Source organism: Osmerus eperlanus, chromosome 21 (assembly GCF_963692335.1).
Source record: "Osmerus eperlanus chromosome 21, fOsmEpe2.1, whole genome shotgun sequence".
Classification (NCBI taxonomy): Eukaryota; Metazoa; Chordata; class Actinopteri; order Osmeriformes; family Osmeridae; genus Osmerus; species Osmerus eperlanus.
Window position 1 is genome coordinate 4,181,454 of NC_085038.1, and position 13,869 is coordinate 4,195,322.

At 49.7% G+C, this 13,869-nt stretch overlaps 1 protein-coding gene across 1 annotated transcript in view; it reads left to right on the forward strand.

The window, feature by feature from the left end:
• Positions 1-13,515, forward strand: part of LOC134007951 (alpha-1,6-mannosylglycoprotein 6-beta-N-acetylglucosaminyltransferase A-like) — a 63,431-nt gene extending 49,916 nt beyond the window's left edge. The window contains 7 exon segments of the mRNA XM_062447719.1: positions 1,401-1,550; positions 4,937-5,083; positions 5,312-5,390; positions 5,393-5,427; positions 8,222-8,296; positions 8,422-8,579; positions 9,114-13,515. Of these exon segments, the coding sequence (XP_062303703.1) occupies positions 1,401-1,550; positions 4,937-5,083; positions 5,312-5,390; positions 5,393-5,427; positions 8,222-8,296; positions 8,422-8,579; positions 9,114-9,312 (843 nt within the window). The 3' untranslated portion in view covers positions 9,313-13,515.
• The last annotated feature ends 354 nt before the right edge of the window (positions 13,516-13,869 follow it).

Here is a 13,869-nt window from a genome sequence, read left to right on the forward strand (position 1 = left end):
CTGATAGGTGGGCCCCCTGGGGTCCGGCGCGCCTGCCTCCCGTAAGACACACTCCGAGGACACACTGATAGGGCCGAAGAGGTCCGCAGCCCCCACCCTCACGGCACGCCGCTCACGTGGAGGAGCCGGGGGAGGTGATAGCCGAGTCGCTACCTGACTGAGGTCTGCCTGGCTGTCTGCGAGGACGCCTGCAGGCTGAGGCACGTCTGCGGGGATGATCGCGTGAGGTGGAGGATTTGGGCGCACGCCGTAGGGTGTGTGTGTGTTTGTGTTTCTTTGTGTGGGAACGGAAGCTTCTAGGTTGTTGGGTTCACAGTGGATGTGAATGTGGGAAGGTGTGTGTTGCAGGGGGGGATTTTGGGCGTGTGTGTGTGTGCGCTTGCCTGTGTGTGTTTGCCTGTGTGTGTTTGCCTGTGTGTGTGTGTGTGTGTGTGTGTGTGTGTGTGTGTGTGTGTGTGTGTGTGTGTGTGTGTGTGTGTTTCCAGCGTCTCCCCAGAAGCATGTCATTACACAGTTTTTTTTCCTGAGGAGAGAATGTGGAGCTTTCATCTCAACTGTGTGGTTTGACACCTCGACTACACAGAGGACGCGCACCGCATTGAATTATGGGAATGTTTTTGAAGCCGAAACACTCGGATTAGGGCCTCATTCTGGGTTAGATGTCTGTGATTGAGGTTGTTTGTGTGTCTGATCAAAGGGTTGTTCTCGTTCCGTGAGCGAGAATCAAACATCAATCTGAATCTGCCTGCATCTTAGCTCCATCAAATTGGGTTTAGCTAGCTAGCTCCGCAAACCAGAAACAGGCATTTCCACTGTTATGTAGACCTGAGTCTTCCTCACAGGGGCTTTCATTATAATCCCCAGCGCTGGTGACAGCTGTCTGCCTGCTTGACAGCTGTGTTTGGAGAGCAATCACCTCCACCCCACCCCTCTCTTCTCCTCTCCTCTCCTGTTCTCTACTGCTTCTCTTCTCTCTTTTCCTCTCTTCTCTGCCCTCTTCTCTTTCTCTTCTCTCCTTTGTTCAATCATTACTGGCAACGCTTTCAAACGGCCCCGCCTTCTTTTTAGAACGCGGGGCCGTTTGTACCGAGCCCGTCAGTGAACAGTGACGGTGGCTGCGTCGGAAGACAGTGAAGCCGTCGGGCTGCAGTAGCCTGCAGGGAGGTAGGCGCTTGAAGCAGGCCTCATGTGAAGCGAGCGTGCGTGCGGAATAAAGAGGAGGGCGGTGGAGTCCCAGTGCCAGCTCTAGATCACACGCCACACCCGTCAACAGAGAGACCGTCCTCCGTAGTCCGTTTAGGTTAACCACAGTACTCAGAACTAACGGTGAACCTCAGTTCACACACAGCGTGATATAATGATGGGGCTAACCTGTGTGTGTGTGTGTGTGTGTCGCCCAGGATAAGAAGCAGTACCTGGACATCATCAACACCTACACGGAGGTGCACGGCACCGTGCACGGGACCAGCACGGTGCACCTGCCCAGCTACGTCCAGAACCACGGCATCCTGAGTGGACGAGACCTGCAGTTCCTGCTCAGGGAGACCAAGGTCAGCACAGCACGCACACCACACAGGACACTAGAACACACACACGCCTGGCCCTAGCATACACACACACACACAGACACACACACACACCACACACTGGACACAAAGGCCCAAAGCCCAAGGCCTGTCTACACGTGACTTCTAGACTGAGGATGGGGCTGGAATCAGCTGCTGCTGCTTGGGGGGCACACACCCCACTGGGGCACACACCCCTGGGACTGAAGCTGCTGTGTGTGGGGCGCCCTGGCTGAACGCTGGGTACAGGGTTTGAGCATGATGTCATCACCGTATGATGTCACCGGCGAGTGTGAGTGGCAGGCTCTCAGCACTTCATTAGTCATGGCATGCAGACACACACACACACAGACATGCACACACTGCGAGCACAGACAGGCTCTCTCGGCTGACACACAATACAGCTGCTCATGATTCCCTCCTCCACATATTCTAATACAGTCCTGAAAGGCCTCCTCTCCACCTCCTTTCCTCCTCCTCTCCCTGTCCCCCAGCTCCTCCTCTCCTTCCTGCTCCACAAATGCCTCCTCCTCCTCATGGCTCTGCTCCTCCACCTCCTCCTCCTCCTCATGGCTCTGCTCCTCCACCTCCTCCTTCTCCTCATGGCTCTGCTCCTCCACCTCCTCCTCCTCCTCATGGCTCTGCTCCTCCACCTCCTCCTCCTCCTCATGGCTCTGCTCCTCCACCTCCTCCTTCTCCTCATGGCTCTGCTCCTCCACCTCCTCCTTCTCCTCATGGCTCTGCTCCTCCACCTCCTCCTCATGGCTCTGCTCCTCCACCTCCTCCTCCTCCTCATGGCTCTGCTCCTCCACCTCCTCCTTCTCCTCATGGCTCTGCTCCTCCACCTCCTCCTTCTCCTCTGCCCGCGACAGGAAACAAAGGCGTGTGTGAAGAAAACACAAACGTGTCGTGTTGACGCAAGCCTGCAGAGAGCTAACTGGGGGAACTCAAACCAGGATGCAACAGAGGGAGAGGGTTAGAGAGGGAGAGGCCTGGGAGAGGAGAAGGATGAAGAGGCTGGAAGAGAGATTAATATCCCCTCATTACACTGTGTGGAAGCCCAGAGGGAGTGCCAATTATTTCCCATAAAACCTCAGCAGTTGGCTCCAGCACTGTTGTTGAAATAAGAGGAATGCAAGGTGTTTAAGCCCCACTCTTGCCGCAGATGAAGCATTTACCTGCTAACAGATTGCCTCAGCTAATTTCCCCCATGAGGTTTAAAAATGGACGTAGGACGCACGCAGAGGGAGGGAGGGAGGGGTGACAGCAGTCTGCTGTGTTCACACCGCCTCAGACAGGAGAAAGCCCGGAACGTTCCTCATCGTCTTGATTTGGGCATGGGTTTCCTGCTTTGTGTGTTCTTTTATTCGTCTTGAGTTCCAGAACGACCGTTTGAGAAGCTGATTGGCTGTAGTTAGGTGCCTGTGATGGGATGCTGACGTTTGATCTGGTCTGAGTGTTGAGCACTTTGGTGAACATTAGCTCATTGTTGAGCTCTAATCTGCGAGGCCCTGCGAGGCCCTGCTTCATCCTGGTCGATGCAGGCCTCCAGGGATCCCAGCTCTGCTGATGTCAGGGCGGCTGTTAATGATTGTGCCTGGAGCTGATGAACTTCACACAGACTAAAACACACCAGTCAACGACAATGAAAGTGATTGGCTTAAAGATTCTCAATCCTCTCTCCCTTTCCCTCTCTCATTCCCCCTTCCACCTTCTCTGTCTCTTGCTCTCTCGCTCGCTCTCTTTCTCTTTCATGGAAAGCCCCCATTATCCACCATTCATTTACTCTCCTACTGAAGTTTTTCCTTTAATACATTTGCAAATCTCCATATGAATTGGTAGGGGTGCCATGTTTTAGAGATAAGATAACATGCTAATCCTATTCTTAAAACTAGCCGAGGTCACACATTTGCATCTGAGTAATTCATGGTAGTCATATCATCATGCAAATATGATGCCTCTAAAAGCCGTAATTTGTCTGAAGCGTTGCTTTGACGACCAGAGGTCTTCTTCTCTGGTCTGACATAGGGGCTTCTTGGGAGGACTTGCACTGCAGCAGCAGTATCTCTTCTTCACTCCACTTCAAGTGTCTGTGGTCCTCAGTAATCCATACATGAAGCCCTGTAGGCTCTCTATCTCTCTCTCTCTCCCTCTGTCTCTCTCTCCTGTTCACTCAGAGAGCATCTCTATAAATAGCAGCTGTTTCTCAGAGCTGAGTCTGACTGAGGCCTGCAGCCCTTCACTCTGCTCCCTGCTGCCTGCCTGCCTTCCTCTCCCTCTCTCCCTCTTCTGCCTCCACTTCTCCCTGCCTGCCTGCCTACTCGCCTGCCCTTCCTCCCTTTCTGCCTCCCATCTCTCCTTCTCTCCTTCTCTCACTGCCTACCTTCCTTCCTCCCTCCCTCGCTCCTTACCCTCCATCCCCTCCCTGCTTCCCTCCTTCCATCCCTCCCTCTGTCCCTTCTGGTTCCAGTCAACCTCCGCTCTACTGCCCACCTGCTGGCAGGAAGAGGGAAAAGGAAGAGATGGATAGAAGGCTCACACACACACACACACACACCGCCTACCTGCCTGCCTGGTATGGCCTGTCTGAGAAGCCTCCACACCCCTCAGACCAGACCAGGCCCTGCCTCCCAGTTGAGCCGCCCCTCACAGAGCGACCATTGTGGCCCTAGGCTTGTACACACTCAATGAGCCTGGCTCTAATGCCCCTCTGTGCTAATGGCTCAGACAAACACATTATTGTGGCACGCTTGATGGGCAAGCCACCTCTGGTTACAGCCTGTTAGAGAGCCTCTCAAATATTTGCTTGGCTCATCTGGATGAAAGGCCTGGTGTCGTCCCCCGGGCCACGGTGTGTGGGGGCCTTTGTCGGGGACACTGTCCCGACTTGTATCTCTCACGAGTGGGTTTCATGGGTGTTCATGTGATTCTTAGAGAGGACATGTGATTCTTAGAGAGGAGTGGTGCACTGTGGTATTACACGTCGCCATCACTACTGGAGAAACCTGTTGGGGAGAGCCAAGATGGTTCCAGAACACTGGAATTTGATCGAGAAAGAAAGAAAAAAAAAAGTAAAAAGTCTCATTGTGACTGTCTGATATATCTGGGATGAGGCTGAACAAACCAGCCCAACCCAGATGGATGTGTGTGGGTGTGTGACTGAGACACAAACATAGCACAGGAGCAGCAGAGAACATGTGGCTCCAGTCAGCAGATGGAGGTTTTGTTCTCACAAAACTTTTAACGACCCAGCTTTAAGGAGAGAAAACTGTGGAATGGTTAAATACCAATAAACATTTGGCGGGCTGAGTGGTGCTGCTGCCAGTGTAAAGACTCACAGTAACACAACAACCCTCTTCTCTTCTCCACAGCTGTTTGTCGGACTATCCTTCCCCTATGAGGGCCCCGCCCCCCTGGAGGCGATAGCCAATGGGTGCGTTTTCCTCAACCCCAAGTTCAACCCGGCAAAGAGCAGCAAAAACACTGACTTCTTCAAGGGCAAACCCACGTTGAGAGAGGTGAGAGGTCAAGCCACTCCCAACAACCAGTAACCTGCCTGGCCTGCACACACGCTGGCCTCCTGCGTGTGTGCAGGCAGTATTCAGCAGGGTCAGGGGGCTGTTAGTGGAACATATGGAATGGAGCATTGTGAGTGTGTGTAGGTGTGTGTGTTTTGATATTTATCGTTCAAGACATGTCTATACCCCTTGCCCCTTGCCTGCGTGCGTGTGCGTGTGTGTGTGTAGCTCACCTCCCAGCATCCGTATGCAGAGGTGTACATCGGGCAGCCTCATGTGTGGACGGTGAACATCGAGGACCCTGCAGAGGTGAGAAAGCACTTCGCTCCATCCTCAGCCAGAAGGTAGCTCGCACACTCACACACACTCACACACACACTCACTCACACATGCACGCTCACACTGAGTCATAGACCCACATACACAACCTGGCCTCAAACCCACACTGCAGCCAGGAGGAGAGGCTGAGAAAGGCAATTAGAACCACAACTCACATGAGATGAATAGGGGTTCTAAGGCTTTCTTTTCTCTCTCTCTCTCTCTCTCTCTCTCTCTCTCTCTCTCTCTCTCTCTCTCTCTCTCTCTCTCTCTCTCTCTCTCTCTCTCTCTCTCTCTCTCTCTCTCTCTCTCTCTCTCTCTCTCTCTCTCTCTCTCTCACATTCACACTCTCTAATGCTGCCTCTCTCTCTCTCTCCTCCTTTGCTCCCTCCCTGTCTCGCCCTGGGACCATACATATTCAGGTCCAGGGCAGACCTCGTGTTCCCTGGCCGATCAGGAACAATGGCTTGGTTCATAACTGCAGGCTCATACGCTTGCTGACCTGGTGCCTGCTCCAGCCTCCAGCCCTCCAGTCTCTGGCCTCCAGCCCCCACCCTCCGGTCTCTAGCCTCCTGCTCCAAGTCTTTAGCCTCCTGCTCCAAGTCTTTAGCCTCCAGCCCCCATCCTCCAACTTCCAGCCTCTAGCCTCCAGCCTCTAGCCTCCAGCCTCTTCCAGCTAAGGTTTCCCCCTCTTCCCCAGAGTGTTGAGTAACACATGAAGTTGCTCTTACAGATACAACAGCCGTTTTAATTAAAGTGTTACTGAGTGTCACCCCACCCAGCTGGCCAACCAGTACTTCCTGAGCAGTGTGGTTATACTGGAGTAGTGTTGTAACAGATTAGAGGACAGACCAGGAGTGTGTCATGTCACTGCCCTCACACAGGGGGACGGCAGCAGTTAGCACATGGAGCTGGAGTTTCCGGCACTGTAGACAACGTACCTCTTGAGGTCGTATACAGTTAGGTCCATAAGTATTTGGACATTGACACAATTTTCATCATTTTGGCTCTGTATACCACCACAATGGATTTGAAATGAAACAATCAAGATGTGCTTTAAGTGCAGACTTTCAGCTTTAATTTCAGGGTATTTACATCCAAATCAGGTGAACGGTGTAGGAATTACAACACATTGTATATGTGGCCCCCCCCTTTTTAAGGGACCAAAAATAATTGGACAAACTAACATAATCATAAATCTAATTGTCACTTTTAATACTTGGTTGCAAATCCTTTGCAGTCAATGACAGCCTGAAGTCTGGAACCCATAGACATCACCACACGCTGGGTTTCGTCCCTGGTGATGCTCTGCCAGGCCTCTACTGCAACTGTCTTCAGTTCCTGCTTGTTCTTGGGGCATTTTCCCTTCAGTTTTGTCTTTAGCAAGTGAAATGCATGCTCAATTGGATTTAGGTCAGGTGATTGACTTGGCCATTGCAGAACATTCCACTTCTTTGCCTTAAAAAACCCTTTGGTTGCTTTCGCAGTATGCTTCGGGTCATTGTCCATCTGCACTGTGAAGCGCCGTCCTATGAGTTCTAAAGCATTTGGCTGAATCTGAGCAGATAATATTGCCAGAAACACTTCAGAATTCATCCTACTGCTTTTGTCAGCAGTCACATCATCGATAAATACAAGGGAACCAGTTCCATTGGCAGCCATACATGCCCACGCCATAACACTACCTCCACCATGCTTCACTGATGAGGTGGTATGCTTTGGATCATGAGCAGTTCCTTCCCTTCTCCATACTCTTTTCTTCCCATCATTCTGCTACAAGTTGATCTTGGTCTCATCTGTCCATAGGATGTTGTTCCAGAACTGTACAGGCTCTTTTAGATGTTTTTTGGCAAACTCTAATCTGGTCTTCCTGTTTTTGAGACTCACCAATGGTTTACATCTTTTGGTGAACCCTCTGTATTTACTCTGGTGAAGTCTTCTCTTAATTGTTGACTTTGACACAGATACGCCTACCTCCTGGAGAGTGTTCTTGATCTGGCCAACTGTTGTGAAGGGGTTTTTCTTCACCAGGGAAAGAATTCTTCTGTCATCCACCACAGTTGTTTTCCGTGGTCTTCCGGGTCTTTTGGTGTTGCTGAGCTCACCAGTGCGTTCTTTCTTTTTAAGAATGTACCAAACAGTTGATTTGGCCACACCTAATGTTTTTGCTATCTCTCTGATAGGTTTGTTTAGATTTTTCAGCCTAACGATGGCTTGCTTCACTGATGGTGACAGCTCTTTGGACTTCTTATTGAGAGTTGACAGCAACAGATTCCAAACACAAATACCATACTTGAAATGAACTCTAGACCTTTTATCTGCTCCTTGTCAATGAAATAACAAACTCCCATGAGGGAATAACATACACCTGGCCATGGAACAGCTGAGCAGCCAATTGTCCAATTATTTTTGGTCCCTTAAAAAGGGGGGGGCCACATATCAAATGTGTTGTAATTCCTACACCGTTCACCTGATTTGGATGTAAATACCCTGAAATTAAAGCTGAAAGTCTGCACTTAAAGCACATCTTGATTGTTTCATTTCAAATCCACTGTGGTGGTATACAGAGCCAAAATGATGAAAATTGTGTCAATGTCCAAATATTTATGGACCTAACTGTACATAACTGCGTGTGTGTGTGTGTGTGTGTGTGTGTGTGTGTGTGTGTGTGTGTGTGTGTGTGTGTGTGTGCGTGTGTGCGTGTGTGCGTGTGTGCGTGTGTGCGTGTGTGCGTGTGTGCGTGTGTGCGTGTGTGCGCGTGCGCGTGTGCGCGTGTACGCGTGTGCGTGTGTGCGTGTGTGTGTGTGTGTGCGTGTGCAGATAGAGCCCTACCTGCCCTATGAGTTCACCTGTGAGGGGATGCTGCAGAGAGTCAACGCCTTCATAGAGAACCAGGTACAGTAACACTGTCTCTCTCTCTCTAGTACACTGACCTTTCCTCTCTCTGCATCGATTTCTCTGCCACATGTCTTCTCTCTGTTTCTCTGTGTCCCCTCATCTTTCTGTTGTGTGTGTGTCAGGACTTCTGCCACGGCCAGGTGATGTGGCCCCCCCTGAGCGCCCTGCAGGTGAAGCTGGCTGAGCCCGGACGCTCCTGTAAGCAGGTGTGTCAGGAGGAGCAGCTGATCTGTGAGCCCTCCTTCTTCCAGCACCTCAACAAGGACAAGGACCTGGCGCGGTGAGCGCTCACACACACCGCCTCGGACACACACACACACACACCGCCTCGGACACACACACACACACACCGCCTCGGACACACACACACACACACCGCCTCGGACACACACACACACACACCGCCTCGGACACACACACACACACACCGCCTCGGACACACACACACACACACCGCCTCGGACACACACACACACACACCGCCTCGGACACACACACACACACACCGCCTCGGACACACACACACACACACCGCCTCGGACACACACACACACACACCGCCTCGGACACACACACACACACAGTCTCAAACACGCGCGCGCACACACACACACACACACCGGCCCTGACACACACACATGCACAGAATCTAACACGCCGTCTCACACACAAACGCAAAGGGCGCAATACCCTCTTTGCTCAACAGATGGCAGTTTAGATAAGAACACTGCAACATATTTCTCTTTCGAAAATACAAATAAACCACACATAAGCCGTGTCCACTAGATGTCAGTGGAGATGCGTTGCGTTGCAGGTTTGGCGTGGCGTGCCAGACGGTGGAGTCGTCTGCAGACACGGTGGTGCCGGCGTACAGCGAGGCCAGGAGACACTGCGTCTTCCAGTCCGACCTGCTGCTGTTCAGCTGCGCCGGCTCCCACCCCTCCCTCAAACGCATCTGCCCCTGCAGGAACTACATGAAGGGCCAGGTGGCGCTGTGCACCGGCTGCCTATAACACCAGGGAGGGGGACCCCCAACCTCCACTCTCTCCCTCTGAGCAGAGCACTGCTGGGGGGGGGCCTGCCAGTCCGCCCCCCCCCCCCCCGCCCTGCCTCCCCCCTCCAGGCCCTTCTCCCCCTCACCCCTCTCCCTCTGAGTCCCAGCCGGGCCTGTGGGGAGGAGACACCTGGTCTCCCTGGGCGACGGGGAGGGATGGATCTGTATTTATGTCTCTGCATTTAACCTCGTTCACTGTATCATGGAGCTGACGGGAGACATGCAGGCTCTCCACAGGCTGGGAGTCCAGGAATGAAGAGAGTTACTAACGCTCTCTATCAAGTGAGGAGGAGGAGGAGGAGGAAGAGGGTGAGGAAGAGGAGGGTCACTGCATAGATGCCTGCTGCTGGGAGATATGGTGGTCCAGTGTGTCAGCAGCCTGAATTACTTGAATCAAAGGTGTGTTTATTGTGTGATCTGAGTTGATGGACCTTGAGCGCATGGAGCTCTCTACTGCCCTGTGGTGGGTCGGGAGTGGTACTGCAGCCTGCACAGTGTCTGTCTGTCTCCGAGGGAGCAGCCAACCAGTCTGTCTGTCTGTCTGCGGGACATTCTGCCAAGACCCGACTCAACCAGACCTGGGCGCTGTCGTCAACTCTGAACTCTTTTAGCTAGGATGTAGGTTAACCCTAACCCTAGGATGTAGGTTTGCACTGGTGTGCCCAGGTCCCTCACATGGCCGACCCAGGCTAAATCACGGAGGAGAAACCGGGCCAGTTTAACACTGTACCTGACCTGCTCACGCCTGCCCACCCGCCCGCCCATACAGCTCCTGTCTAGGCTGTGGAGGGAGGAGGGAGGACGGGGGAGGAGGAGGGGGGAGGAGGGAGGGGGGAGGAGGGAGGGGGGAGGAAGGGGGGAAGGGCGAGAGCAGGCAGATGAACATTTTTGATTCTTTATTTCTATGAATGCTTATAATGCTGTTGTACAAAGTTCCCTTTTCCAACAGTCACTTTCCCTGTGACCCCGGTCCCTTCTTCCCTCCTCCATGGACAGGGACAAAGCTATCACCCCCCCCACACACACACACACACACACACAGGCACGCCACCCGACCCACACTACGCACACATAATAAGGGATGTGCTCCAAAAAAGGCCAGTAAAAAAAATCCAAACAACTCATTGGGGAAATAAAGGATTTGAATGAACGATGCTTTGGATCATTCATTTAGACAGTAGGTGGGTTTAACCAACCACCTTCCTTAGCCCCTCTATAGGGCCCATGCTGTGTCGGCCTGGTCCTAGTGATGGGGGATATCACTCTGGTAGAGCATCTGACTGCAGATCAAGGGGTTGCAGGTTCAAATCCCGTTTCTGTCTCTTTGGATAAAAGCTTTTAGTAAATAAACACATTATTATAATTATTATTATTATAAGAGCAACACCTAGGCTACGTCCCAATACTCATACTATTTGATATTTCGAATACATATTTTAATGTCCCTATACATCTAATACATCTAATACAGTACTCCAGAAGTACCAGGATGTCCTACAACATCCGGTAGCATTTAGCAGCTTGCGAGCCAGCATGCTTTTCTTGCTATCCTGACCCACAACCCTTTGTGCAGTGGATGAGCCGTCAACAGTACAACAGCAGACCAATATAAACCTGTCTGCCCCAGTCCAAGACATGGGTACATGATGAATTGGTGTGTCCCAAACTGTTTGAATTGTACGTATACTGCCGTCCACAGTATGTGCTTTGTAAGGGCAGCTGCAGTACCTACTAAAAGTACAAAGTAAAAGTATGCAATTTGGGACGCAGTCTTTACCTCTGCTGCTGTGTAGCTCAGTCACCTCGATCAGATCATACTCGCTCTTTGCCACAATGGGTTAATTTAAAAGGCGTTCGAAAGTTATTGATCGTGGAACATCAATTCTAAAGTTATCGATCAGAGAGTCATTCTGAGGTTATTGATCATGTAACAGAGTTTTAAATTCTAAACAGTCATTCATCATAGATATTAATTTGATTGATCTTTCATCTGTGCTTGGTGTATAGGTTGAGTTTTTCACGTACACACTGTAAATCTCCACTGGTGAGCAAAACACTTAACTGTCACATTCTTGTTTTTGGAATCAGGATCGTTAGGATCTTAATTTGCCTGCAGGCTTCCGAAAAAAGCAGAAGTAAAAGAAAATTATTAGTCCTTGTTGTGAATGAAAATGCACTATGCTAACCTATTTACTGAAGTTTTAACAGAATATATAATTACACTGTATATTGTTCATAAGGGTTTTAAATTCTTTTTAATTTATTTTGTATACAAATCTTTATCTCTGTCTTTGCTGAAAATAAATCTTTCATTTTTTTTATTTATAGAGAGGAGCTTTGGTTTTATGAGGTAGTAGTAGTATTTATGGAGTAATTTAAGTTTGTGAACACCACCAGTCAGGTTGGTGACTGAGGCTGGTGTGCTTGGTCCAGTCTGACTCATCCCCAGAGCTGAGCTCAGGGGACTGACAACATCACCATGACAACATCACCATGTCAACATCATAAATGCCTTTGATCCTTGGCTGCTGCAGTATGCTGCCTGGTCCACCAGCCTGACCTCACAACATTCCAAATCATTAACTGAACTGAGCGGAACAGCTGGATGAAGCTGGACGCAGCTGTCCACAGGGTTTGTTCCCACCCACTCTGTGTGTGTGGTGGGTGGGTGAGGTGGAGCACATCTCCACCCTGAATCCACGGGCTTTTCAATTGGCCAGGGGATTCATTGAATCGGTTGTGGTTCCAAACGGAACGATTTAGAACTGATTCTTGTTCCAATCTGAATAATGTCGAAGTGATTCTGTCTCCACAATAGAACCGACAGGAGTTCTACGTCTACATTAACCCTCGTGCTGCCTTCGGGTCACATGACCCAAAGGTTCACAACGAACCATCGTTGTGTTTACCCAATTTCACCCAATACAAAAACAAATAAAAATAATTTTCTTTTAACCATTGCAATGTGGGGGGTCTGAGACAGCCCGACAGTTAAAAGAAAATGCTTCACTTTGTTTTTGTATGAGGTAAATTTGTCGCAATACGACAGTGGGTCACAATGACTGATGGGTCAGAATGACCCGAAGATAACACAAGGGTTAAGATCCATTGGTTGTTCTAGGTACATGAACGAAGCTGTGGCCCTCTCACTGTTATCTTGGTACAGGATCAGACTGGACCACAGCAGTGCCACCATTTTATTGTACATGCCAGCAAGAACCTAATTTCAATGTTTTTATTTTTCAACTTTTTTTCTTCCCTGTCCTTTTCCCCTTTTGCACATGTTTTGTAAATATGGATGTTTGTTTGCCCAGCACTCTGTTGTTTGATTTAACAGTTTAGACCAGTCATGTTTTGTACATATGACTACAATCTTCAGCCAAGCTACAGTTTTCAAGTATATGACGTGCCTTTCGATGGTCACTATATTGGCTCTGTGTTACCGCCAGTAGAACTACAGTATAGTAACCGCCCACTGGAGGAGAAACTGTAGCAGAGTTAACCTAGATCCACAAGCAGCATCAGAAGGACTATGTTGTAAACGCTTGCCATAGGTAGGCCTAACTGTCGTGTTGGACTGTGTGGTGATATTGGCTAGAGAAAACATGTCTTAACTGCTGTGGTGAACATGTTTACCCAAGGCTTTTAGTGGGTACAGTACAATACAGTCTATTAAAGCAGCTGTTTTTGTATGGTAGTGGCCTTGTTCACTTCCTATACCAACGTATTCTGAGCATGCCGTCCACACAAGTGGTTCAGTGGTTTGTTCTCCAAGATTCGACTTACCATTATGAACGAGGGGATGTGAACTGGATCCAAACTGTTGTGGTTTGGAAACCCTTGACAAATAACCATGAGAGGACTCTGGACAGTTAGGAAATGTATGAAAAGTATATTAAACAACAGAAAGGTTCCTTGCCATTTTTGGGAACCCTGGGTTGAATGTCTTTGTTGTTCCGTAGTCATGCTACCATCACACACCGTTTTCAAACTTGACTTTGTTTTATGCTGTCTATAATCAATTATGGAGAAGATAGAAATAGTTCTGTGACAAAATTACAAGAAATCAGTGGGGAAAATTTTTTTTGTTTTCACAGTCTTTGACGAATAAGCAGGATATAACTTTATTTTTCAATAAACCTTTTTTCTGTGACAAACGGTTTATAGTCTTTATCTAAATATACACTCTTTTCACTACAGCAGTTCAGTTGCAATATTTACATACATCACTTGAACATCCAAACATGGAGGCCAAGACCAAGAGGCCAACTCTGTCCTGTGGCTCAGATCTGCCAGAGTACGTGTGTGTGTTTGTGTGGGGGGGGGGGGGGGGGGTGGTATAGTGCTGCAATTAGCAAAGAGAAGGAGTCCACCCTTCTAGAGAAGTTGAATGTTTAAGGACATGCAAATCTTAGCTACTTCCCCTTTAACCCAAAATGTATCACACTGTGAAAATGTATCTAGTTTCCACTATGTGTGTCTGCGTGACAGAGAGACTGTGTGTGTGTGTGACAGA